The 27,336-nt window shown below is 43.1% G+C and overlaps 1 protein-coding gene across 1 annotated transcript; it reads left to right on the top strand.

The window, feature by feature from the left end:
* WDR44 (WD repeat domain 44) lies at window positions 1–26,790 on the top strand. Its single transcript, XM_054996721.1, has 20 exons — window positions 1–114; window positions 5,468–5,501; window positions 8,332–8,406; window positions 9,852–10,506; window positions 10,611–10,741; window positions 12,430–12,525; window positions 14,202–14,338; window positions 15,386–15,469; window positions 16,081–16,187; window positions 16,743–16,894; window positions 17,404–17,542; window positions 17,654–17,718; window positions 19,599–19,712; window positions 20,569–20,691; window positions 21,091–21,282; window positions 21,548–21,649; window positions 22,884–22,999; window positions 23,328–23,455; window positions 24,923–25,054; window positions 25,668–26,790. The coding sequence occupies exons 1-20, from the start codon at window positions 35–37 to the stop codon at window positions 25,760–25,762; spliced, it is 2,757 nt and encodes a 918-aa protein (XP_054852696.1). The 5' UTR covers window positions 1–34; the 3' UTR covers window positions 25,763–26,790.
* Window positions 26,791–27,336: the final 546 nt, after the last annotated feature.

Raw genomic sequence — 27,336 nt, 5'->3', positions numbered from 1 at the left:
TGCCCGGTCGCCGCCGCCGCCGCCGCCTGATTTGATGGCGTCCGACTCAGATACCGAGGAGCTCTTCTACGACGCGGCCGAGGATGTCGCTCAGCATGGAGGGACTCCCTCGCCGTGAGTCAGCCTGGAAGGGAGCTGGGAGGGCCATCCCGAGGCGGCCTGAATGCGGGTCTTCATGAACCGGGACGCCTGCCGTCCTCACCCCCCATCCCCGCCCCTTCACTGCCTGTCGGCGGAAGGGCCTGCGCGCACCAAAGGAGCCGAATCCGAATCGGATGGCACTAAACCGAGCAGGCCTCGTCCTGCCTCCGCCCTTACTGTGTTTCTCACAAAAGAGGAGGGCCGGGATACCTCAGAACCCGAATGGTCTGAAGCTCTTGGAAGCTCATACCCCGAAAATCTTGTCGGTCTCTAAGGCGTCGCTGGACTCATACCCTGCTAGTCCGAATTGAATTCGATTGCAGCCTTCTGGTCAGCCTTCCCCAACTCCTTCCCTGTAGGCTGCCTCTTTTTCCTTGCTCCTTCCCTTCTTGCAGCATTCCTCGTTTGCCTTCTAGCCATTCTTTTCTGCCCCCACCTGGTACCTAACACACACCTTAGGCTTTTCCCTGAGCAAGAGATCCCACCTGTAATAAGACCCGGTGCAGACTTAGACCACTGTATATGGTCCGTTTGCACCCTGCAGCCATCAATAAAACTGTCATTTTAAACCTTCAGACAAGGGAGGTTGGGCTCATTCCCCTGACCAGCCAGCCCCCTCCTCAGACGCACCATTGCCCTTTCCTTCCTCACCTCGAAATTTCCTCCTCACAGAATAGAGATAACAGGAGAGCAGGGGAAGCTCTTTTAAATGTTTTGGAGTGTCCTGCCCCATCTCCCGTCTCTATTACCTTGGCTGCTGCTCTTCCATTCCATAGTGTATGATTCCTGTCACAAACTTTCCTTCTCCCCTCCTGCCTTATTGCCTTCCTACTGCCTGGTCCTTCAGGTTAACCTGCCCAGTGAACACAAGGCAAGGTTAGACCATTTCTATGGAAAATAGCAAGCAAGTCCCTTTTCCAGAGCAGCTCCCAATTTTAAATAATGGCTTGTAGGGAGATGAAGTTCAGCAAATAGAAGTCACCATCATATTCCAGTCTTTTGTAGAGTACAAAAGGGTTTATAGTGTCTTTAAGCAATTTTTTCCACTGTGCCTGTTTCTCTCTTCCCCCACCTCACATTGCTTCAATATTTCTGTTCCTTCTCTTTTGTGTTCTTATTTCCAGTGTTACCCATTTTCCAGGACTGTGTTGGATGTACCACTTCTGTTCTAGCCTTGCTATCCTATTTCATCCCTCACCCATCTTCACCTCCTCCTTTGAATCTCCCCTTGGTGCCTTTCTTCTTCCATGTCAGTAGAGATGACATTACTGTAATTCATAAAAGAGGGACCTCCAGGCACCTGGCTTTCGAGTTTCCTCCTCCTCCTCTGCATTGTTTCTTTTCCGTCATTTTCTTTTGCAGTCCCCCAGGGTTGCCATTATTTGCATCCAAGAGAGCACTGACAAGTCCCTTGCAGATACGAGGATGCAGCTGACTGTCTTATCGCAGGCCTCCTCTGGAGGCCTGCTATCTTCTGAGGACCAGGGTCTTTAGCAGGAAATGGGCCTTTTGAGACTTTAACCACTATGCAATTTGCAAGACTAAGATGCAGTCAGCCAGCTCCTGTTTTATTTTGATGTGTCACTTTGACAGGGGGAATGTGGCACTTGAGTAAATAACAGGGTAGGGCTGGGTGTGGAGCAGTCTGGCCAGCTGGATTGTTGATTGTCAACGGAGGAGCCATTTCACAGGTGTCATTTCTCTGTCTGTAGCTGATGTTGATTAGAGGGACTTTGGAGGTTGTTGCTGGGTGGGGCGAGGGTTGTGCACAATTGGACTGTGTCAGCAGGAAGGACCAGTGACATTCTGGATGTTCTTGTACAAAAAAAATCTTCCTAACAGGCACTTCTTTTCAAGTCCCATAGCACCCGACGAGGGAGTGATTCATAATAAGTGAATCAGATCTGCCTGTGGTAAAAAAAACTCCCAAGTTACAAATCTTTTCCAATACACTACTTCTTAAAATAATAATAAATTTAAAACAATTTTTGTATTTATCGCTGCCTATCCTTACTAGAATCTTCCACAGCTAGGCTGGTTGTACTGCCTTGGTTACTTTCTATGGACTCTTTCCCACTTCTTTTTTTTTTCTCTTGAGCTTGGAAAGGGTTGGAATTGCCCCACCTTCTCATACTAATTGCATGCTACAAAGATACCAGTTTGAGAATGGTTTTTGGTCCCTTTCTTCTTGCATGTTTTACAAAAATGAAGGAGAAATAGGCTCACAGAAACATCTTGGTCTGTTTGCACTGTTTATACCAAAAAGTGCTCGAAGAATCTGTGCAGGGCACAATAGAGTTTCTGTTAATTCTTAAGATTAAATGAGGAAACAAATAGTTTGTGGTATTAGGGAATTTTAATGAGGTATTTCCTCCATGAAATTATTTAAATATGTGGCAATTTTGCTGCTCTTAAAAATTCTACTCTACAGGTAATCTGTTTTATCTAAACTGTAGTTGGGGGAGGAATGCAAAATTAAGTATTGTTGATCACTTTTAAAGGCTGCTTTTGTAAAATGCCTCCATTCTTTCATGTTCAGGGATTCTGGATGAAACATGGGAGTTGAAAAAGAGGAGGATTGTGGCAAACTGGCATCTGCGCTGTCAGTACTTGTGCTGTTCTGTGCAATCACTTCTGGGCAGCTTCCTTTTTGCTTTTGGGTAGTCCATACTTGTTAATTAATAGCCACTAGGCTGTTTGTCTGTGGCAAGGAAAGTGGTGTTTTTCTCCCTTTCAGACTTGGTGCACCACAGGTAGGCTAGTAGAAGCTTTTCTGGTCTAAAAATATCTTTGGACCTATTTGCAATACTGGAGTAGTCCCGTTGCTGCTGTCTGCTCTAGGGCAAGCAGTCTTTAGAGTTGCAGCCTGAGTTTTCCTTCTCTGGCAGTCAACACTGTTAAGTCTCTGACCTTGGTTGGTTATCTTGAGAAGCTAGTATCACTCATAAATAATACGTTCTGTGCCGTTTAACAAAACGTACCTTGTTGGCAGCTGCAACTTGTTTGCATTGCTGATTTTAAAATGCTGCAGCTGCAGTCTGTGGAAAGTTTAGATCTCCTTCCCCTTGCCTTTCAGATTTTAAAAGAAGAAATCTCTGACAGAGCTTAAATGAGTTCTGAGAAGAAATGAGTCTCCTTCAGTTTCTTGTGTATATTTTTAAAAGCCTTAATTGACTATTCTTGACCACATAATTTTTAATGCAGATGACAAAATGGTTGCCAGGCCAAGCGTGCTTTGGCCTTGCTGCTTCAGAGAGTTGCGTGTTTAGGCATCAGAATCTGCATTTGTGGGTTGTGATGGGGAGGTGGCTGGTAGAATATTTTATTTTTATTTATTTATTTAAAACATTTTTATGCCACGTTTCTAAAGGTGGTGAACATCAAACATTAAAGCATTTCAAGATCCCAAACACTTATAATGAAGTATATATGCAGTATTTCAATAAAGACATAAAAACAGTCATAATAGTGGGAGCTCCCACAGTCTGAGGGTGTTTGGGAAGTGAAGGCCTTGTGGATGAGAAAATCTTGCTTCTTATGGAATGTTTCCATTTTGGTTATTTAACCCAGCCAGATGATAAGGTATTTAGGATATACTCAGAAATAAGTACTAAAATAGGTAGCGGCTGCATGCTGTAGGGCTGAGCAGATGTCAAGACCAGTAATTGGGCAGAGGCAGTGGTGGAACTGGCGTGAAGAATTGACCGTAGTTGAATGGTGAAACACACTGCTTTACATGCAGAATAATAATACTTAATGTATTTGTATTCAGTGTTCCAAGTCCTTTACACACATCTTATAGCCCTGACAGCAGCACTGTTAGGTAGGCCATACTGCTGATGCCTGGAGGGGGAGGTGTTTAAGAATGTCTTGCTTATGACCAACTAGTAAGTTGATGGCAGAGGCAAAGCTTAAACCAAGAACTTAAGAACACAAGAGAAACCCCATGAAATTGGACCATCTAATCTGGTCCATCTAGTCTAGCATCCTGTTTGACACAGCAGCCAATCAGTTGCCAGCAGACAGGGTATGCAGGCCAAGGCCTTCCCAAGATGCTGCCTGTTAGCACTGATATTCAGCCTCTGTATATGGAAATTCTCTTTACTGAACATGTCTAGTAATCTTTGTATCTATCCCCCATGAAATTTGTTCTGTCATCTTTTAAAGCCATCTATGCTTTAAAATGCCATCACTAATTCTACTGGCAGTGAGCTCCAAAATTTAATTACTTGTTGAGTTTATTTCCTTTGTCCTGAATTTATTACCCATCACCTTCATGGAATTCTAAGGACTGCCTTCTCCCATATGGACCTACCTGTCCACTCTGACCCTGCTTCGAGCGTCTCTGTCCTTTGAAGCTAGAGAGATGGCAACCCTGTGAAAGGGCCTTCTTGGTTGTGGTGTTGAAACTTTGGAATTCTGTCCCCAGGGATAGAATTTTTGTCTTCTGCCAGTGAGTGAAAACTTTTTTTTCTATTTGACATGCCCCAAAAGCTGTTATTGGCATCTTCCTTGGGGTTTGGTGTTATGACTGTTTATGTGTTTTTATTGAATTTATTGCATATATAATTTGTTTTAAATATTTTTAATGCCGAAACATTTTAATGTTTGCTCCAGGAAACACACTCTACATAGGGTTGCCCTTGAAGACGATACAGGAACTTCAGCTGGCACAGAATGCTTAGATGAGCTAACTTTTAGCAGTTGCACTGTTCTATTTTTCCAATAATGATTTAAATCCCACACTCCTAGACTCCTGACAGTCACATTGACCCATGCCAAAATAAATGTGAACTACCGCACTCCTTACAGAATCAGATTAGGAACAAATGAACCCCATCAAATGTAGGGAGTGTAACACCCTCCAAAACCTCCATCATTTGGTTGCAACCTCAGTTTGTTCACCTTTAGTCTTGTTCACTTTGACAACAGCCACCATGCACTGACCAAGGATGGCAACTGCAGCCTTTAGATAAAGTAATATAGAGCTGGGTGTCATCGGCATACACACAATGGCTTGTGCATGAATAGCTTCTCAGAGATGTAGAGTTCATACAGAAAAGATGAGGCCTGGTTTGTGCTCTTTATGAACTAACTGTATCCTAGTGCATGTCTAAGAATATTCTATTATGCCAGGAAGAGGGGGTGGGGGAGAAATGGCAAATGTCATTGAGAAAATCTAAACAAACAAAGTTCTGAAAGTGCTGTATAGAGGAAATACATTTTGCTGGTTAACTTAAAAATGTTGAAATGTATTCAGTTGCTTCCTTTTTTTCACCTAAGGTCTGCATATGTGTCTGTTGTTTTTTCTTCCACTTCTCTACAGGTCACCTACCAAAGTTGGGCCGCCAATACCGAAGGTGCGTCTCTTTGTATAAATGTTTGTCCGATGCAAGCAGCCTGCCTGACCTTAACAGAGAGCAAGCCAGGTCATCTCGTTCTAAAGACGTCAAACCTGCAGTGCCTAGGTAGACAGTGGACAATGGAAAGCAAAAACATTTTCCTCTCCTCCCAAGTTTTCTTTCTTCGGGGGGTTTAGTTCATGAGGTTTGCATTGGCAATCATTTAGTTTAAATCTAAAGTGAACTGCAAACTGTGATCGGTCGCTTCATGTTCTGTTCCTCAGCCCAGCACTCAAAGACGAGGGGAGTTTGATGGGTTAATGAGGTTTTTACTCATGCTAAAGCACCCCAGGTCACTTTGTGACCTCATTTTTTAAAAAAAAACTTGTAAAATGAAAAAAGTGGATTGCGAGGAAGCTGGTGTTTGGGGGAAATAAACTGGAGCCCATTCCATGTGCACCAATGGCTTGCTGAATCACAATTATTATGAGATTCCAAGCCAGGGAGCTACTTAGCTTGGTAGCTTAAGGTAGGAGTGGGCAATTTTTTTTGAACTTATGACTGCATCTAGGTTTCACCTGCTTTTGAGTGCTCATAGTTGGATGCTGATTCTTCTGATGCTGGAAACAGGAAGTGCCTCCATCCAAACTGGAACCCACAAAAGCATGCAGAGATCCAGATGTAACTCACTCTGCTGATCTTAGTAGACAAACTGTTTTTGGGGACCTTGGGCCTGCTAGCCAGTGCTGCAGTCTGATGTCTGAATGCTCCCCACAAATGGATAAGCAATTCAAGTGGTAAAGCTCCCACAGGTTGGATGTATATACCCACACATGTAATTTTTCCACGTCTAGTTCCACGTCTAGAGGTCACTCTGTTTCTAGAGAAAGTTGCCTTTAGCTATCAAGGTACAGGCCTTGTTTCATCTTTTGGTCATCTTGAACCTTTACTAAGGGAATCGGGGGCCTTTAAAAATGCAGGAGACACTTAAGATTTTGAATACAGCAAAAGGAAACCTCAGTTCCCCAGTGGAGTGCTGACTGGTTCTGGTAGCCATCAAACACCTACAAAGCACTTCTTATGTTCTTACGCAAAATATAGACTCACCATCCTGTAACAGATTAGTTAGCTGCTAGCATCTCCTAAAAATACAGTCTTGTTTCATAAATTTAGAGGTTGTCAGTGTGTCATGAGAATTCTGTTAAAAAGAACCAGATTTCTTCTCTGAAACAGGATTTGTCCTCTATGTCCTCACACTCCTCCAGAGTAAATTAGACATCAAAAGTAAAAGTGGGAGAACTTGACTGATGACCTCTCTTTCTTCCTGTGAGCATAGGTGTGACTCACAGTTTGACCATTCCTCTTTATGACCTTGGATGTAAACTGGTCAAAGGACCTAGCATGTTCAAAGCACAGACATTTGTTTTTCTTGGCATTTCGTAGTTTGAACCTAATCTCTCAGCGTTTTCCATTGACAGCTAATTTTTACCATGCCTGCTTGCAGTCTTCCTGTATCATTTGCTTTTGATTTTGGGTGTCACTGAAGAATTGGGTTCTGAGACCTGCTAATCCTTAAATCCTTGATAGTTTTGTTTTTCGCTCAGGTCTTCTTTCTGCTCCTCAAGCATCATCTTTTGGTGATATAAGGGAGTTGGGCATTCCAGTCTGAAAAGCTTTAAATTATGAGAAAGCAAAGCTCTAAACTTAGCGCGTGGAGGCAGCACCGCCTGCTTCCCACGCAGGTAATTAGTATGCAGCCGCTACGAACAGTGACAGCACGGCTGAATCTCTAGCATTTAAGTAGGCCAGAAGTTAGTGCTCCTCTGAGGGGAGGAGGGGAGGGGAAAGAAGCTCTTCTGTATCCAGTTGGAAAGGCCAAAAGTGATGTTGTTCAGCTCTCATGGCATTTTTTAAAAAGTTAGTATTGTTCAACTTGAGGAAAAGGTGGTATAGTGATACACCAACAGAGGAGTAGTTCATTTTATAGCAGGAAATTGTATCTAGGGGTGCAGACAGAGAACAGGAATGAAGGTACTAGTGTAGTTTGGCTATGTAACCCATGCACATTCTCTGTTGCCTTATAGGCAGGGCATTTTCTGAAAAGGAAGTTGGGCTACCTTATCAGGCATATCCCAGGTGACTTCTCCTGCTTTCTCACTGACTTGTGAGGAGTTAGTTCTAGCAAAATGTTTGTGTGTTTTAACTTGTTTTTTTACTTGCTAAGGGCCAGTTCACGTTTCTGTCTGTGAGGCAGAAGAATCGCCACAATATGAGTTCTCCGACTGACATGCGCATGGCAAAATGAGCTTATGAAAGCACCCAGTATAGCAGCATTATAAATTATCCACACTTTGGGGGAAAGGCTTAAAAATAGGGTTAGATACATCCCTGGAGGATAGATCTATCAAATGCTGTTAACCATGATAGCTGTATGGAACCTCTGAGTCCCGGGGCAGTACATTTCTGCATGCCTGATACTGGAGATTAATGAAGGAAGAGGGCAGTTGTCTGAAGGCCATGCTTTTGGGTTCCCTGAAGGCTTCTGTCTGGCCACTGCTGGAAAGAGAATCTGACATTAGCCGACTTTTAAGTCTGATCAGCAGGGGTCTTCTTCTGTGCTGAAATATATATACCTTTAATGTGAATGTTTCCCAAATGACTATGAAATCCCCTTTTGCCAATGTATTCCACAACCAGTTTATTTCTGTACATGAGCAGTAAAAACAACCCCCCCCCAAGGCCAACAGCAGTGTATATATTCTCTTTTGCTTCCCTGTGATGAATTTGGGCTTTTACAAAGAGGTCTTCATTACAGGAGAGAATCTGATTATTCGTGACTATTTTACAGGAACTGGGCAATGGACCACAGTCAGCAGAGAGTGAAGCAGCACTGCTGGAAGTAAAACAAGATGATCCTAAAGAGGTTTGTTGTGGGGTACCGAAAATGCCTAACAAGGAGTTTTTAAAAGTTGTGTAACAAGTACTTTTATCGGTGTTCTGAAAGCAATTTCACTTTTGAAATAAGTGCAACGTTTTGAGGGGTTGTTACGCAGTTTCCAAATGAGGCCATTCAAAGAGACAGTTCAAGACAGTTCTTCCTAAAATCAGCTTCACCATTTGTGAAAACTAAATTAGTTCCCCATTTTGGGGTCTCCAGAGCAGCCTGTAAGACTGAAATCATTGAACTGTACTAATTTGTTGTCTGCAGATATTGTAAAAGAAAAACTATTTAATGCCATTTTTGAATAATAGGTTAAAAGTGAGACTGTCATTTTAGTGTTCAGATGTTTGTTCATGATGAGAATGACCCATGAAAACCTTTCGTTTCTCCCTCCCACCTCCCCTTGTATGGTGCAGAAATCAAGGACTTCTTGATTTGAAACACGCTGCCGTTTGTTTTCCTATTTGAACTGGACAAAATGACAAGTTGACGTTCCCTCCACTACAAACAAGGATTCTAAATCACAGTTAATTCCTAGTTTAAGAATCTCAGTTTATGGACAAGAAATCGGCCCCAGTGTGACCTAATGCCCAAATTCAGTCATCATAGTAAATTGTGATTAGGTCAAAGACTTTCTAAACCAGGAAGTCTTTAATCTTGGATCCATGTGTAAGGAAAGGGGAGGAGCAGAGGGAGCCCAAGTATTTCAGGCTTGCTTATGTCACAGATAAATTGTGGTTTGTTCACGGTGTCTGAATATATAGTCTTTGTGTAGACTTTAGTCTTTTAAAGAAAGGCAGCTTGGAGGAGTTCTGTTTTGCTCAGTAATTCTTAAACTCTTAACATCTTGCAGTGCACTGTCTTTTGGATTAAAATTAGTGGTTTATGCTATTCCCACATGCTAAAAGATGTATTTTATTGATCAGCTCTCAGAACAAAGGCATTTTCTTTTCTGCTGCTGGATGGCAGAGTTAAAATGGCCTCTGGAAACCAGCATCCACCCCCCCCCCAACCCATTTGAGGATTGGACTATGTTTTTTGGGTAATGGGAATGCTTCTGCATTTCCCCGAAACCTGATGGCAGTAGTGTGGGCTGGGTAGTGCTGTGTCCTTCCTGCCTTGGGATAGAGATATTTTCCCTGTATTGGCAGAGGGAGACAGACCTGCAGTGTAACTCTAAGCACAGTTGGCTCTTCTAAGGTCATTAACTTCAGTGGGCTTAGAAGGGTGTAATTCTGTTTAGGGCAGCATTTCCTGTGCTGCATGGAACTTCCCCATTGTATGAAGAGTACCCGTCATAGTGGCTTAATTTTTCAAGGCATGGTTCTCTCTCATTAGAGAATCATTGGCCTAGACTTTGGCAATGATTCTTCTGGGATAAGCTGACTGATTTATGCTGCATATACGATATCTGTTTTACTATTTAGATAATAGACAATATTATAGAAGAGAGTCAGAAATCACACCGCCTAGAAGATGATGTTTTGGATCAAGCAGGAAAAGAGCTGTCTGACCCCCTATCACATGCTGATCCTTGGATTTCAGAAACAGACATTCTTCAGCATATTCCTGAACTGCTGGTTGCAGAAACAGCCCTGGAAAGAGATAATGAAGAACATTCAATTCAGGCTCCATTCCTGGCAAATAAAACAGAGTGCAGGCAGGTTCTTCCTCCTTGTGACAATGCACTGGAGTATCAAGTTGAGGAAGCCACTGATAAATGTGCAGAGCCTGCAGATAAATTCCAGGAGTTGAAGGCAACGGAATCCCTTGAGCCAGAAGAGAAAGCAAAGAGGGAAGATGCAGCAAGGCAGGCAGAGATCTTGGATCAGGGTGCCTTGGATTTCTTGCCTCCCAAAGACTTCTCCACGGCAGAGGAGCTGCCTCCAGCCAAACCCCCAAGACAGCTCACTGTAGAGCCAGACATAGTTGCCAGCACTAAGAAATCTGGACCTGCTCGCCCTCCCCCTCCAGCAAGCATCCCCCCTCCCCGACCACCACCCCCAGCACGGCCCGCTCCACCACCAAGGAAGAAAAAAAGCGACTTAGAAATTGAGGTGCAAAAGATACCTGGTCTTGAAGGTAAGCTTTGGTTCTGTGCAAATGTGTAATTGCCTGTGAAATACATGTTCAGATTCATTCGGCATGGGTTTCCCCCTTCATTCATGAGACACATCTTGTTACAGTTCCTAGGGAGGCCTTTTCAGCTGGAGGGCTCTTATCTCCAAATGCACCCTCAGACTCCATGGCCAAAGACTCTCAGCCTTCGTTGGATCTAGCAAGTGCAACAAGTGGAGACAAAATTGTCACGGCCCAGGTAGGCCGGCAACAGCCCAGATGTTAATTTGTCCACCTTACTGTATTTCACTCGACACATTCCTTGGTTAGGTCTGATTTTGTGTTACGTCTTACTATCAGTGGACGATTCTGGTCCTTGCCCACTCCAAATGGCTTGATTGGTTATTGTTTCAGAGTGGTCTCTCTTTGTAACGCTTCTCCATACCCTCCCGCGGCCTGCCGCTCTGTTACTTGTGTTTATCTACTGACAATGTACACTTTATACATCTGGTGAAGTGAGCTGTGACACACGAAAACATGCTGGAGTAGATTTTGTTAGTTTTTAAAGGGTCACGGGAACTTCTCCCAGCAGGATAGATTTCCTCAAGCAAGGTGTGCTTGGCTATCAGGGAACATTCAAAGATTTGTGCTTGCACCTGCATTCTGAGGCAGTACAGGAAGACAGAGGAGGTCTGTACCAAGTATGGTTCCTGAAGCATGGCTTTAGGTTCCTATTTCTGTGGGACAAGTACCACTTACAGTGCAGTCCTAAGCAAAGTTGCTGCAGTCTAAGCCCATTGATTTCAGTGGGCTTAGACTGGTGTAACTCTGCTTAGGATTGCACTGTTAGTGTAGGATCTTGTTCTGCCAGATACTAATCTGCAGCATCTGTGCTGAATGAAAGTGTCTGGGGACTGCAGTAACCATCATCCTAGGTTGCTGCCAAGTTCCAGAGCTCTGAAGAGAAGGCGTTTCTGCTGGAACAAAAAGAAGAAGGGGATTGGGAAGAGAATACGGCAGTGGACACAGAAGCCACTCCTCCCTCCCCCCACCAGAAACCAGGCTGAAAGGAGGGAGAAACATAATTTCTCCAGTTGTCGCTGTTAACGTTCTGGTCCTGTTCTCCCGCCTGGCCCCAGCCTCTCCCTTTTCCCTCCCCCTTCCAGGCAGTGCTTCGCTGAGAGATATCAGGGCTGAACATCCCTGGAACTGTGACTTCAGTGTCATTTCTTTAGAACGTGGCTGCAGTTAAGGACTAAGGAGCAAGCGTCAGGATCCCCTCTCTCCCAGCAGCACAAATGGGAGCAGGGTGACACATCTCGTCTGCTTGAGCAGCCCAGAGGCCAGCCCTGCACTTCTGGACACCAGTGGCAACTGGTTCTTACACCCCGGACCCTTCCAGTGAACACCCTAGTGAACCTTTCTTGTCAGTAATATTGTGCTGCCTTTGCGTTGATAGGTTCTAGACAAGTGCATAGATTCAGGAGTGTACCACTTTGTGCTGCAGGTGGATGGGCTGAACATGTTTGAGAGCTGTTCTGTTTTTTTTTAAACAACGTATATAGGATATAATATAGGGAGAAGTGCTGTACCTCTAGCTTCCTTTCTGACATTCTGTTTTCAGTAACCAGGATACTTTTTTAAATGGAGGAGCACTGGTAAGTATGTGCTCCCCCACCCCTAGCAATGTGAAGTAGTATACCCCAGAAACAGGTTTACCAACCCCCTCCCCTGCTTGTGAGAACTAGACCTTAATCTGCTTGCAATGTGACAGCAGTTTTATATGTAGGCTGTATGTTGTACAGACTTGAGTTTTGCTGTCGCTCTCCAGAAATACCATTATGGTGTCTAATGTGCTGGAAAGTAGATCAGGGCACTCGGATTTAGTGAAAATAATGTGTTCTCTTTCATTTTTGCATTTAAGCAAATGCACATCTATAATTGCAGGAAAATGGGAAGCCAGCTGATGGACAGACAACCGCGAGTGAAGTCATCGGGCCTCAGAGACCCAGGTCTAATTCTGGCAGGGAACTCACAGATGAGGTATCATTTGGGAGAGTGGGCAGGGCTGCCACAGACATGGACTGGGGGGACAAAATTCTGGGGTTCCTGGTCACCCAGAGGGAACCTCCTAGATCTGGACAAGTCATATGACTTTTTTGCCATAAGATTATTTGGGAGGGATTCTTTATCTGGAGAGTCCTTATTTATGTATTGGAATCTTGCACTTTCTTCAATGAGCTCAGGGTTGGCATATGTAGTTTTCTCTTCCTCCATTTTATTCTCCCAACAGCCCTATGAGGTAGGTTAGACAGAGAGAGAAAGAGCACAGCTAGCTTGAGTATGCCCCTCGAGCATCATGGCAGAATTGGGGATTGGAACTCTGGCCTCCCTGGTTATTCTCAGGCAGTCTAGCCTGTACCACATTCAATATTTAAATGGAGACATTCAAAAATTCTGCACAAACAGCTCCATTCCACAGACTAAAAATCTGTTCCTGGAAAATGTTAAGCAGAATGAATGTATCTACATAAGTTTTAATAGCAGTTACAGGACTATGTGTCCTTCATTCTATTTTATTTCACCTTAAAAACATTTTTCAGAAAATACTGATATTCACATGGGGGGCAGAGTGAGTAAATGGAGGCCCCCAGTCCCTTGACTTCTGGCCAGGGGAAACCAGAAACTGCGCCAGCTGAAAGAACAAGGCTCCCTGATTGCTCAGGCCAATGAGAGCAACCTACCCCTCCATTCCACCTTCATTTTATGAAGTGGACTGCAGTCCAGAAAAGCTTGTGCTGAAGTACAAGTCTTGTTCACCTTTAAAGTGCCATGAGATTCCTGTTTATACATGTGCTCTTGAAGTAGTCTTGCACCGAGGCAAACTATTGATCCATCAAGGTCAATATGGTCTACTCTGACTGGTAGTGGCTCTCCAGGGGGTTAGGCAGAAGTCATCTGCTTCACCTACTACTTGACCCTTTTAACTGGAGATGCTGGGGATTGAACCCGAGACCTTCTGCATGCAAAACAGATGTTCCACCTCTGAGCCATGGCCCCACTCCAGCAGATTAAAAAAATGCCCTCTGGAATTAACACTTTCCTCCCCACATTCTCAAGATCAGGCATAGCTTGAATAATTCCCAGGCTGTGGCAGTGTTGCCTTCTGGGCCCCTGTGTTGTCTGCTCCATGAATTCAGTGCAAAGACAGAGTTAACAGCCAATGCTGCAGCAATTCTTCTCAGAAGATCAAATGCAGATGTTTCCAGATGTTAATAGGTATTGATAGATAGTCTTGCTGTAAAGTTTTCAGAGCCATGGCCCACGGATTCTGTAAATTCATGATGAATCCCAGAATATGCACCATATTACCTTCCCCATCAGGCCAGGAAGTCTTGCACCAGCTAGAGTATGGGAAGGCAGGTCCCTGGCTGAGAAACTTAAAATTTAAATAAAGTTATAAGGGAGCAATGAACAGAATGGACTGAAGAGGAGGCGAAGATTCTTTCCTTGTTTATCTGTGTTCATTCCAGTTACAGGTGCCTAGAGTTTATGACAGTATATTAGTACGGTCATGTGTCCTTTCTCACAACAAGGGCTATGAAAGTACATATTCTACTCAGGCAGTGGGTATGAAAAACTTCATTATGGCAATTGAACATCAGCCTCCTTGCACATGTAAGCCTCACCTGTGATCCATCGTTTCCTCCTCTATGCAGGAAATTCTGGCCAGCGTCATGATAAAGAATCTTGACACGGGGGAGGAGATCCCTTTGAGTTTGGCAGAGGAGAAGCTGCCGACAGGCATCAACCCTTTGACGTTACATATCATGAGGCGGACTAAGGAATATGTCAGGTAAGAATTGGGAATGGCATTTGACACCAGCAGTGGTCTGTTCCAATGTCTGTTTCCTTGTTGGAGCATTTCTGTATGAGTGATCTCCCTCATCAGCCCATTGGGATGTTTGAAATCTCTTTTAAGTTTGAGCACGTCCAAAGGAAGTTCCAGATGTTTAAAAAAACGATGAAGGAGATGAGCCACAGATCCCAATGAACTGCAGGAGCTGTGCACATAGAACAATCCAGCTGATGGTCAGATTTGAGGTTAACTGCTTATCTGCAGCAGGTGGGGTAGGCCTGAATTCACATTCCCCCTCCACCAGCAGGTGTTTTGTCTAGTCAAAGCCAATCCTGCTTGGCCATGTTTGCTTTATTGAGTTCATTTATCATCCACCTTTCTTAATGAGACTCATGGTAGATTACAGAATTATAAACTAGGAACAAACACCATCAACAATGTAACTTTGGCTTGTCAAGCTGGGACATGCCGAGGGCTCTTTTCGTATCACTTGCAAAGTTAATAAAAGACGCTTTGACAAAGCCTTTCTTTATTGTGCTTCTCAGCTGCTTACTCCTGTGCCCCCTTTGAAACTCAGGGAAAGGGGAGGAACCTAGAAGGAAGAGCTTTGCCAGAGCCTTTCTTGCTAGTCACACTAGGCAAGAATGTTTTAAAGAGCCCTTTGGCTGCATCTGTACTGGTGAAGGGGCAAGTCATTTGGCAAAGCCAGTGTTGCTGACCCATCAGCCCTCAATCAGTAATTTAATTTTTAAAAATTGCCAGCTAGCATCTTAAGAACTTGTGCTCACGAGAGAATCTCCACATGTGTTGTGCCCCCCCTTGTCCCCCGTGTTTAGATAGGGAGCTTTCATGCTGAGCTGCAGACAGTTGCCCATCAGTCTGGCAAGGAGATCCACAGATGGATCAGGCAATGGTCATTCTCTCTTAAGGGGTGCATCTTTGCATATAAAGAAGGCTGTAGCCACTTCCCTTTCAGGTGGCTGTTCCAGTGAGTGGTTTGGCTGCTTGTCACACAAAGCTTGAAGCTGTTTTGTTTGTCCGCAGTAATGACGGGGCCCAGTCTGATGATGAAGACAAGATGCAGTCTCAGCAAAGTGACATAGATGGAGGACGGTTAAAACAGAAGACGTAAGGCCCTTTCCCCCTTTTTTTAACCCCAATAAGGTTTTTGTAAGATGGGAATAATCTGTCATATGATTGTGATGGGAACTGAGGACACTAGTGTGAGTGTGTGTATGTTGAGGGGGGGAGGTTATGTAAAGGAATTCATTCCCAGAGAGTTGAGTTTGGAAGATGGCATAAATGGAAGTGCACTGTCGCTCACTGATGGGGAAAGAATGGAATCTACCTTGGGGCATCGGCTAAAGATTTGCTACCAGTTCAGAGATCCTAGCACAGGGAAACCTAGCTGACATGCATAACATCATATCATGGTTTCTGAACACTTGTTTGCAGTTAGAGTGGTATTTGCTATAGGGTGGATAGGTGCTTGGAACACTGAATCTGGCTGGTGCACTCTGGTTATTTGTAGTATGAAATCACTGTGGTCCTAGTTAGTTAGCTGGTTGGAAGTAAAAGACAACAAAACAAACGGGATCCGTGCTGAGTTTTGCAACCTAACCTCACTGGATAGCAGACAGCATGCTTTGTGTGCTGTTTTTTAAACAGATGCATCTGTCTCTTTCTTGCTCACAAAATGGTCTTCAAGATGAGTGTTACTTTTAAAAACTTTTTTCAAGGACACAGTTTAAGAAGTTCTTGGGCAAATCAGTCAAGAGGGCAAGGCATCTGGCTGAAGAATATGGGGAGCGTGCTGTCAATAAAGTGAAAAGTGTTCGAGATGAAGGTTAGTAAGACAGGAGGGGGAATGGGAGAAGGATCCATTAACTTTTGTAAGATGGCTACTAGAAGATTATCTCATTTAATTTCCTAGTTGGTACTTGATTCAAATGTTGCCTCTGCTGCAAAGTCATTTGATGGCCTTATAACCACCCCTTCTTTGCCTCATTCCTGAATTTCCATTATGAGAAACTAATATCACCCTACCATACAGAATTTTTGTAAAGACTGCTGAAATAACCGTAGGAAGCTTTGAATGCTCCAGAAGTACCATTTATAAATATGAACAGCTTCTCTTTGTCATTTTAAAGATGCTTTTCAGTATTTCAAATTAAATGCCTTGACAGAAAAGTGAGATAGAAATGCAGCACATAAATAAAATGAGTGTTGATTGTTTAATGTTTTTTGTTTAAAAATCTATCTCACTTCGTCAGTCCAGAATCCCCAAAGCAGTTGTTGTGTTTAGAGGTGATGTGTGTGTTTTATGTGTTGAGATGCCTGAAGTCTTACAGAAGATCGGGCATATTAATAGACTCGGCACATGTTTAATTTCTTGCCTCAGTTTTCCACACCGATCAAGACGATCCCTCCTCGAGTGATGATGAAGGGATGCCATACACAAGGCCAGTGAAATTCAAAGCGGCGCACGGTTTCAAGGGGCCTTATGACTTTGAGCAAGTCAAAGTCGTTCAGGATCTCAGTGGGGAGCACATGGTAGGTTGGCCTTTCTGTTTTAGGTGGGGTCAAGGGGTCATGAATCCATACGCCTGCTTTCCTGGGCACTGGTGGTTGAGCAGCTGCTCTGGAAAACAGACCTGTCTTCCAGTTTTTTGTCTGATTGACAGTCCTTGTCAGTGGCAAGGTGATTACTTTCTAATCTTGTTCAGAGCATTTGACAAGAAGTTCTGTATAGTAAATGTATAAAATGTCAACTTTTAACCATCAATAAACAATTTTGAGCAATTGCCAAAAACATGCAGGCTGTATGTGTGCACTTTTTGGCTAAGGATTGTGGGAGAAGTCTTATCTGGTGGTGGCAGTGCAGGCCAGGGCCCACTTTTTTCTGATTTCCTCAGCAGACAGTGCTACAGTTTTTCATGCCTCTGAGATGGCAGGGAGTCTTGGCTCACTTCAGTGATGCCTGCTTGGATCTGCTTCTTCTGGAGCAGCTGTTGTGGGCTGACTGACTTTCACTAGGTTACGAACTCCCTTTCTGTTAACAGGGGGCTGTTTGGACGATGAAGTTTTCACACTGCGGCAGATTGCTGGCTTCAGCGGGACAGGATAACGTGGTGAGAATCTGGGTGCTGAAGAATGCTTTCGACTACTTCAATAACATGCGAATGAAGTACAACACAGAAGGTGCGGCTTTCTTCCTCACTTGGGTACCTCCGCTGCAGCTAGGAAGTTGAGACATGTCTCAAGAAATTATTGCTGCTTTGAAAAGTTGTGGCTCTGTGTCTTGTGTTTCAGGCCGAGTATCACCTTCCCCATCTCAAGAAAGTTTGAATTCTTCCAAGTCGGATAATGATGCAGGGGTAAGTCAGGCCTCTTTGTTCCCAGGCTCTTCCAAAGGGGGTGAACTGGGCAGTATGTGCCCCACCCAGTCATTTTGTAACACTGGCTGACAATTTCCCTCTCGCCCTTACAGAATTTCCTTTGTGATGGTTGGGGGTGTAGTAATAACAGTGTACTTATAACACTGCTCTTGTAGACAGATTAGTGCCCCACTCAGAGTGATGAACAAAGTTAAGTTAGTACTACTATGATTATCCCCACAATGCAGCTGGGGTGAGAGGAGTGGCTTACTCAAGGCCACTTGCCGAGTTCTTGGCAGTAGTGGAATTCGAACCAGCAGAGTGCGGGCAAACCACTTAACTACTGTGCTACAGCAGCTCTGACTGTATGGCTTCCACATGTGGAATGGAGAGAAGTGTTTCTTTGGTCAAATGGGTGGGTGGTCTCACCCAACTTTTGCCTTGTGATTTGTTTCATTTTGCATGAGCCATTCGTTCAGCACAGCATCACGGGCTGGATTGTATGGATTTATCTGCAGAGTGCTGAAGTCTGAATGGTCTCTGACACTGTTGGATCTCCCAAATCTTTTGGTCCAGCTCTCTCCCTCAGACACATATTCCAAGGAAAAAATGAGAAATAGGGAATAATCCAGAGCTGACATGATAGCTGTTAATTAAGAGCTTCACCTCTTTTTTTCTAAGTAATTAATGATACTCCCTCAGCGCAGTCTCGAATTTAAATGCTGGAGGTAATTAAATGTCATGCAAGCACCCTGGGTTGCCTAGCCTGACAATTACTCTTTACAACCTTATTTAAAGATGAGGCTGATACTGGAAGCACTCACTGAAGAAGCAGGCAGGGAAATGGGCATTAGAAATCAGAAAAAAGCCCAGTGTAGGCACAGCTTGTGTGAAACATGCATGCAGCATGATTATGTGTGCAGAGTTGTTGTGCTTTTTTGCTGCAGTGTTCCAGATCATCCAGAGCTTACCTTTTTGACGTGGAAATCTGAATCTGTGTAATTGAACCATCAGCCTGTTTTTCCTCCAGGCATCTCCACCTATGGAATGTTGTTGTGTGCACTGGTGGTGCCTGGTTCAAAATCATAACTCCACTTCCACATTTAAAGCAAGTGACTAGCCCTTATGGTTATACAGAGCGTGTACTTGGAGAGCTCTGCTATACAGAACAGTTTTTCCGTTGGGGCCAAACTACAAGCGACAGCAGCCATGGGTCTATCCCATAGTCACCATCACCATTTTAGAAACATCTGTAGTTTTAAAAAAAATTGCCGCAAAGCCTCTATCGAGAACTCACGTAGCACAGCAATGTCAGGAGCATTGTCTCCCCCCGCCCCTGCACATTTTCAGGTGCTAAAACAGCCACTCATTGCTATTTTTGGCACCTGAAAAGGTGGGGGGGGGCAAGAGCTCCTGGGGCTGCTGCATCACATGCACACTCTGGTTTGGGGCCTCGCAGAAGAAATACAAACGTTTCTGAGTTGGCATCGGTGGCCATGGGATGGATCCGTGGCTGCTGTTACTTGTAGTTTGGCTCTTTCTGTGAAAATGGCCAGTGGTGCATTAGGGAAGCTCCCCATCATCCCTCTCTACCACCTGGCAATCTTAGTTTCTCTGTGTTTCACCTAGTCCCAACAGATTCTGCAGTATTTAGTAATTCTTCCTTCATTGTGTTTAAAGTTACCAAAAGAAAAAAAAGACCCGGGCATCTCAGCAACTGGATTGATTAGCAAGTATAATAAGTTTGCTAGGAGTCAATCTGACTGAAAAAGAGGCGTAAATAAATAAATAAAAACGTATGGTTCTATTTGCCTCTGGAAAGCATTTCTGATGGTTCTAAACACACTTGTGCATCCTATATTTTGTTGCTCCCTTAATAGGTTTGCAGCGGGACTGATGAGGACCCTGACGATAAAAACACGCCATTTCGTCAACGGCCATTCTGCAAATATAAAGGACACACCGCGGATCTCCTTGATTTGTCATGGTCTAAAGTAAGACACTTTGGTGTGGATCACAAAACAGGGAGATAAACACAGGTAGCCTTTTATAAAGTGGGCCAGTGAAGAGCTGAAAATGTGTGAAGCTACCATAGCACATATAGTACACTCTAGAGCATGGATTGTCAAGTGGGGGGGGGGGCCCGCTGGACCAGAGTAACAAACCAGTGCATATTTGGAAGTGTAGTTAGGTAAACATAACAAGGAAGATCTACTGCCTGATGATTTTTGTCCCCTTTTCACACTTCTGTGGTCAGAATGTTGTGAATTAACCCTTTATCTGAGCACATGACCCTCTAACCCATGTCCTATGGGGCCATGGAAAATGGAGATGTGCTTTAGTATATTATTGGGGGGGATCCCACTGTGCTCTCTATCACGATACTCCTTATAGCAGCACCATAAGATAGGTCGGTTTTATTATCTCCACATTGCCAGTGGAGAGTTGAGACTGAGTAGTAGTGGCTCGTCACTAGTGCCACTACTTTTTTCAAGATTTTGAACCAGTGGTCTTCTAGATTGCAGCCTATTCTCTCAGTTGCTGGGTTGAGGGTGGTGGGCAAGTGGTCTTTTGGGCATCATTGTCTATTGTTCTTTGGAATCTCAGAGTTCATAGGAGCATCATTTGAATATCACTGCAGTAATTGGATCCTAGAGCATTATAAGCACCTGGTGGGCTGCTGTCCCACCCTCCCACCCCATATACTTTTCATTTGAAGCCCAGGCATGCCAAGCTCTCTCTTCCTCTCTGAGCAGAGAGGGCTTAACAGATGATACTGTTAGTTGTCAGTCCTTTCTCTATATTTTATAAATCTCTGCAGTAACTCATGCCTTTTCTGTTCCCCACCAGAATTACTTCCTGCTGTCTTCTTCTATGGACAAGACAGTTCGGCTATGGCACATATCCAGGCGGGAGTGCCTGTGTTGTTTCCAACACATCGACTTTGTAACTGCTATTGCATTCCATCCAAGGGTAAGTAACTCTTGGTTTGAAGACTGACCTGGTTTTTAACCTAGTTTTGAGTTTTTAAAAATGGATTGAATGAAGGAGAATTCCATGTGCAGAAACACAATCCTCAAGATGATGTAGTTATTAAGAGTAGGCTCCCTCTTGCAGATGGCATGAGTCAGTTGTGCTCAAGCGCTCATCCGTGGTACAGGCAGCCCCTGGGCATTGTGCTCCCGGAGCCCCACTATTCTGTATCAGGAGAACTGAGAGTCTAAGGATGTGAGCTTCTGCATGTGTTTGTCAAACGTACAGTAATGCAAACCTCTAACGTCACCTATTTCTGATGGGGGCTCCTGTAGGCAGACAGATCCCGGAGCATGGCCATTAATTCTGCTCTTTGTGGTATTGTTTGCCCTGTTTTAGGATGACAGATACTTTTTGAGCGGCTCGCTGGATGGGAAGCTCCGACTGTGGAACATTCCTGACAAAAAAGTGGCCCTGTGGAATGAAGTGGACGGGCAGACCAAACTGATCACAGCTGCAAACTTTTGCCAAAATGGCAAATATGCTGTGATTGGCACCTATGATGGCCGGTGCATCTTCTATGACACAGAGGTTAGCATTAGTTGATGCTACAAATTTTTTCATAAGGAAACCAGCCAACAGAATTTTGCCTTAGCTTCAAATTGCTACCTTGAAGCAAGTACCATTTTCTACCTAAAAGTTGTATTTTCTCCGGCATCCACCACAACCATCTGCTTTTTCTTCAAATGACCTCCTTGTCCCAACTCAGTTTTGGCCAAACCCAGACCAGTATTTTCCCCTGAACGCCCATAGGTGTACAAATTAAGCTTTTTAATGTAATTTATTTTTTCCGTAGCACTTGAAGTATCACACGCAGATACATGTGCGGTCCACCAGAGGACGGAATCGAGTCGGAAGGAAAATCACAGGAATTGAGCCTCTGCCGGGTGAAAATAAGGTCTGCCCTTCCTTTACCTTGAGGTCTTCCAATTCTTTTGGTTGTTCATGTACTTTCATTTAGTCATTTGAATGTCAGGCCAGGTAAAGCCAATCTGTGGCATTCATGGTGCCTACAAACGAAGAGCGACTGCCTCTTTTCCTTTCTGGGAAGAAAGCACCTGGGAAGAAAGCACCTGGGAAGAAAGCACTTAAACACTAGAAGCATTAGAAAATGGAGTCAGTGCAGTTTAGATATATACTGGACCTGACATCTGAATTAAACACAGGTCCAGTGGCACCTTAAAGATTAACCAAATGTATTCCACCATAAGCATTCATAAGTCAGGACTAATTCCATTGGATTCATGGTAGTGTAAAATCCCTCAGGTTAATTTATATATGCAGCAGAAGTGGGGTGGAGGCTGGTTCAAAATAAGATCCAATTTAGAGAGTAATCAGTTCACTCATCAGGGGTGTGAGACACTCCCAGCTGTTAAGTAAGCAAAGAATACGACCTTTTATAGAATGAAATTAGATAAGCAGATATAATAGGAAATTATAGAGGTATAGCTGAAATGGTATCTTGCATATTCATTCCCTTTCTGATGTTATGTCTTCCTTATTATATTTGCTTATCTCATATAAAAAGAAATGAAATTCAGAATGTTCATTCATCTCTGTAGAATAGTAATGTTTTATTGTGTGTTTAAAATTCAACGATACAAAAGATGAAGAGAAACATTGTAATTGTTTGGATTCCAGTAAAAATAGGATGAAAGGGAGAAAGACACAAATATTTGGATTAACAGAGACATGTGATATTGTAACCTCAGTATTACTCAGTGGCTGGCAAGATTTAAAAAATGTGTACTTTTTCTTGTCCCTTAGATTTACTTAGTCCGGTAGTTTCAATAATATTTCCAGATTTGGCTAACCGTCCTTTTTTAAGGATTTGTGTGTGCTGTTTGCAGGCGATTGAGCTTTGTTTCTAAAGCACCTCAACTCTGGGTGCTGCTATACTAGTGTGCAGTCATGAAGATTGCCTTTAGATGTGTGCATCCCTTCACCATCGCAGCCAGATAATCTCTCACACAAACTTCTGGGAAAGGCTTTTCTGAAAAGGTGAAAAGGCTGAACTCTGTGTGCGTGCGTGCGCGCGCGCGTTGAGTAGGCCTGTCTTTTGTCTAGTTTGACATGCTGTTGCCTTATTTATTCTTTCCACTGAAAGAAAATTTGATTTTTTTCCCTGCCAGATCCTAGTGACGTCAAACGACTCCCGAATCCGGCTGTATGATCTCCGAGATTTGTCGCTTTCCATGAAATACAAGGGTTATGTCAACAGCAGCAGCCAGATCAAAGCTAGTTTCAGGTGAGAAAAAGGCTTTACAGTTGGAATTTCCAAAAAAGCCCAGAATATTGTTGGAAATCTGTAGCTTGCCTCTTGAATGGATTCTGTTGATTGAGGCTGATTTTTGTATACTTCAGCCTCATGTCCTTTGAGTCTAAGGGCAGGAGTGTGTTTTTGCTTACAGATACTGTGTCAGGTCAGGATTGACAAGGCCTAGGTTCAAATCCCCATTCAGCTCAGTGGACAGGCATCTATCTGTGGCAAAGTAGTAATGGGAAAAACAGACGTATGAATGAAAATCATAAGAGGAGGAGGAATAAAGCAAACTGCTTTTTCTTTGTGGTTTCAGCCATGACTTCACATACATTGTAAGTGGCTCAGAGGATAAATATGTTTACATCTGGAGCACCTACCATGACCTCAGCAAGTTTACCTCTGTAAGGCGGGACCGGAACGACTTCTGGGAGGGTGTCAAAGGTGAAGTTTCCCCAGTAGTTGAGATACTGTTGTCTTGATGTATTGTTTGAGAGTATTCCCATGGTGTAAAGGGAAAATGGCATCTTTTTGACTTGGGGAATTGAAAGACTCTGTCCACAGAACTGGCTGAATTAAAACCCTGCAGCAGTGACCCTGTCTGCACTCTAGAAGTGAAACTACAATATGGTGTGCTGGGGTCAACAAATCTTGGCCCAAAGCCTTGCAGGTTACAGTGAACAAGGAGGCTTGCTGGATAGGGTGTGTAGTTTATTCCAGCCTTGAAAATAAATCCATACAATCTTCTAGCCTACAAAAATTTTTAGTGGTTCATCCACCTCAGCACATGCAACAGAATGAGGGAGTAAAATCCTGAAACATTGGTTTGGTCTGTAGCAGTTCTGCAGCTGGGAGGTGCTGTTTTTCCAGCATTTTTATCTGAAAGAAAAAAGTCAACATACTGCTTGCACTTAGAAAATTAGCACAGCAGGGAGAGACTGCTCCACAAAGTGTTCCTTTCTTTGCTTTTAAAAAAACTTGCAGGAAGTTTTTTCACATAGGGAAGCATTCAGAAATATGTCCCTCCCCCTCCCTGCAGCCTGAAGTAGTCCTCTTTATTGCACCACCTTTTTTAGTATCGTGCAGATTAGACAAACCAACCAGCCTAGTTTTGGTTAAGCTTCCTTGTCTGGTCACCTGCACATACTTATCTCCATAGGAATGTGGTTGTTTTCTGGTATGGTTTCTGCCTGATCCCTAGTTTCTTTTTAAAAATCCTAATTCTTAAATGCTTTCCAACTTTGTAATAAATATAATTAAATATTTTGATAGTTTCAGGTGGGTAGCCATGTTGGTCTGTAATAGAAGAACAAGATTTGGGTCCAGTAGTACCATGAATCATCTCTTAAGTGGCTGGTGACAATGCCATCCATTACTTTTAACACATTAAAACCTGTTACCACTTTTAATGGAGTGGATTTTAATCGTCACGGTTACTTAATAACCAGTCCACTTTTAGCAAGCACCAATCACAGATATTCAGGAACTATTTGAGGAATTGTTTATATGAATGCATCACCACATTGTGATCTTCCTGCATGTGCAAAGGTGGCATGCTGGGAAGAAACTAGGAGCCAGGGAGAAGTAGACTTCCTAAGCACTTGAACTGATTTTCCCATTTTAGGGCAAGTTGCACATTCATCCATCCCAGATGAATGAGTAACACAAGTCACTGGTTCCATGATGAACCTATGAATTGCAGATCTCGAGATATTCTGTTCTAGAAAATGTAAATTAAGTGTGTTCATACCAGTTCACTGTAAACTTCCTTAAATACTTCCCATCAAGACTTGTGCAAAATCCACAGTTGTATCTGCTGGCTATCTACATAGGACACTTGGGCAAATGAGTATTTTTATTTTTGCATTATCTTCAAATGACTGATTCCCCACCCCCACCCCCTTTTTCTAGCACATAATGCAGTTGTGACATCAGCAATTTTTGCCCCAAATCCCAGTTTAATGGTATCGACAGAAACGTCTGAAAAACAAGAATCTGAAAGCAAAAGTGATGATTTGGAAGCAGCCGATCCCATCCCTTCTGGTAGGTACCTGTCAGCTAGGACTGGGATGCATATAGTTGGATGGGAACCCTCTTTATAGCAGCATACCCGTCAGTCAAGCTGGACCAGAACAACTTTAATAGATGTAAACTAATTTGGACAAGTCAGCAATGAATGAATACTAGAACCTACTATGTGTGGATGCCAACTAAAGAAAATAAAGGATTCTAAATTTTAATGTTCCCAGGCTATACATTCCTCGTGCATCTATATCATTGTTAAGTATTTCACGCATTTCTATGTCCCATTAGGAATCTAGAGGAAAGATTGGAAGCCCTTGAAATGCTGAGTCCCCTGAGGGGCGAGGGGCATGTCGTACATACGGCCTCTATGGTGTTTACCCTGAGTAGATACCACTGCTTTCCCTACTAAATCCTTGCTTGCTTTTGAGGAATCCCTTCTAGCTTCTGTGTAATGGGGAGCTTGCAGCTACCTAGAGAAGTAGTGGATCAGCTCTTTGGGAAAATTTTGAGACTACTTATGAATACTAGTATGTCTTGCTGGGTCACTGCTGAACCCTATTTGCAATGAGCTCGCTCTTAAATTGAGCTGTTCTTGGTTATTTGCTAAAATCTGTCTCTTCTGCCATTTAAGGAGCTTTGAAGACGGATCACACGGAAGTGCTTCTGTCAGCTGATTTTACTGGAGCCATCAAAGTCTTCATTAACAAAAAGAAAAATGTATCTTAAAATCATTGGTAACTTGAAAGTATCATGATAACGGTACCTGGGTGTGAATCATGTGATCAGTGAAGCAAAGTATAGTATAGTGTCAGAGGCTGACTTACTTTTTTTTTTAAAAAATCCTTCAGTTTTAAAGCTGCTCCCCTAAGACCTTTTGGCAAAGCAGCAGTCCGAACTATTGACTCCCCTGGCTCGTAGAATAGAGAGATGTGGTCAAGTGACCTTGCCAATCAACTCGTTAGCCTTCTGTTTTCTGAATAATTCTTTTGCTAAATAATTGTTCCCTTGAGTCAGATTGTGCAAAAAATGGGCAAGGGGAGATTCACACATGTATGTGCCTTTTTTGGGTGACATGCACTAAACTGAACATAGGCAAAAGTTTAATTTATTGAGTAATGCCCAGGAAGTTGATGTTCTGTTAAGAAAGCTAAGCTGCTCTAGATCAGCAAATGAGGTTTCTGCCCAGGATCCCACTTCTGATTAAACTGATCTATGTTGAATTTGTGTTTAACGGAGCTAAAATCCCATGGCTGGATCCTTTACATTTTGTGAAGTGTTTTCCACTCCCACCCCTGAATGGGACAGCAGCAGCCGTGTGTCGATGTTTTATAATGTGGACTTCTTTTTCGTTGTCTTTAATTATTGTGGACTCTAGATTCCTTTCTTAATATATAATTTCTTTTGCACACTGGAGCACAATATTTCTATGAAAGAGTCTCTCATTCCTTATTCATGGGCACTGGATTATGCTCACCTTAAAAAAATAATAATTAAGCTGCGTTAGAAACAATTCTTATATTTTACAACAATGTAAAATAAACTGTTTACATATTTTTTTAAGCATTGTAGTTTAAAACGTTACGTTTTTCTGTTTTGTTTAGAGCTAACTGAATTTAAAAGTCTTTGTAAATATTCGTATAATGTACCAATGAAACAACATTTTGGGGTGATGGAATCCACAAAACGTTGTTGATGGTTTCTTTTGTTTCAGAGGACAAAAGATGTATCATTAAAAATTGGTCACATTGAAAGAAGTTTACTTGTTTTTTCCTTTGTTAAGACTTTTTTTTTTTTGCTTGGCTCATGCTTTCTCGCAGAGGTGGTACTTGTCAATTGGCTTGTTGGCATTTTGTTTCCTGAACATAGATCAAGATTGACAGCTGTGTTAATCTGTCTGTAGAAGTGAGTGAGCTGTGACTCACGAAAGATCATACCCTACCACAAATTGGTCTTATAGGTGCTATTGGACTCTTGCTCTTTTTTTACTGTTTCCTGAACAATTCTTTTTCTAAATAATGGTTGCCATGAACTGGCTTCTGTGCTGGCTTCATGCTGCTTCCCTACTGCTCAGTAGCATTCTTTCTCAAGTAGCCCACAAATGGTGCTGCAGCTTTTTAAAAGCTTCATCGGTATCCAGTTGCTTTAAAGGTACCTGAAATTCTACTCCTTTACCACTGTACCAAGGAATTTGAAGGATGCATTTAAAACATTTTTGCACCACCACCGTCTCTAAAAACTCCCAGGTGGCTTACAAAAATGAAATTAAAAAATAGCTGCTAATACAGGCTTGCATACCTCTT

The sequence above is a fragment of the Eublepharis macularius genome, chromosome 13 (genome assembly GCF_028583425.1).
Source record: "Eublepharis macularius isolate TG4126 chromosome 13, MPM_Emac_v1.0, whole genome shotgun sequence".
Lineage (NCBI taxonomy): Eukaryota > Metazoa > Chordata > Lepidosauria > Squamata > Eublepharidae > Eublepharis > Eublepharis macularius.
Note: the sequence above shows the minus strand (reverse complement) of the source record. Positions and strands in the feature narration are given on the sequence as shown.

Bases quoted from the DNA above. Each gene is read 5' to 3' on its own strand.
- WDR44 (XM_054996721.1), top strand. From the start codon at position 35: ATGGCGTCCGACTCAGATACCGAGGAGCTCTTCTACGACGCGGCCGAG. The intron at 17,543-17,653 runs GTGCGGCTTTCT...CTTGTGTTTCAG, and splicing joins AATGAAGTACAACACAGAAG to GCCGAGTATCACCTTCCCCA. The intron at 23,456-24,922 runs GTGAAGTTTCCC...CCCTTTTTCTAG, and splicing joins CTTCTGGGAGGGTGTCAAAG to CACATAATGCAGTTGTGACA.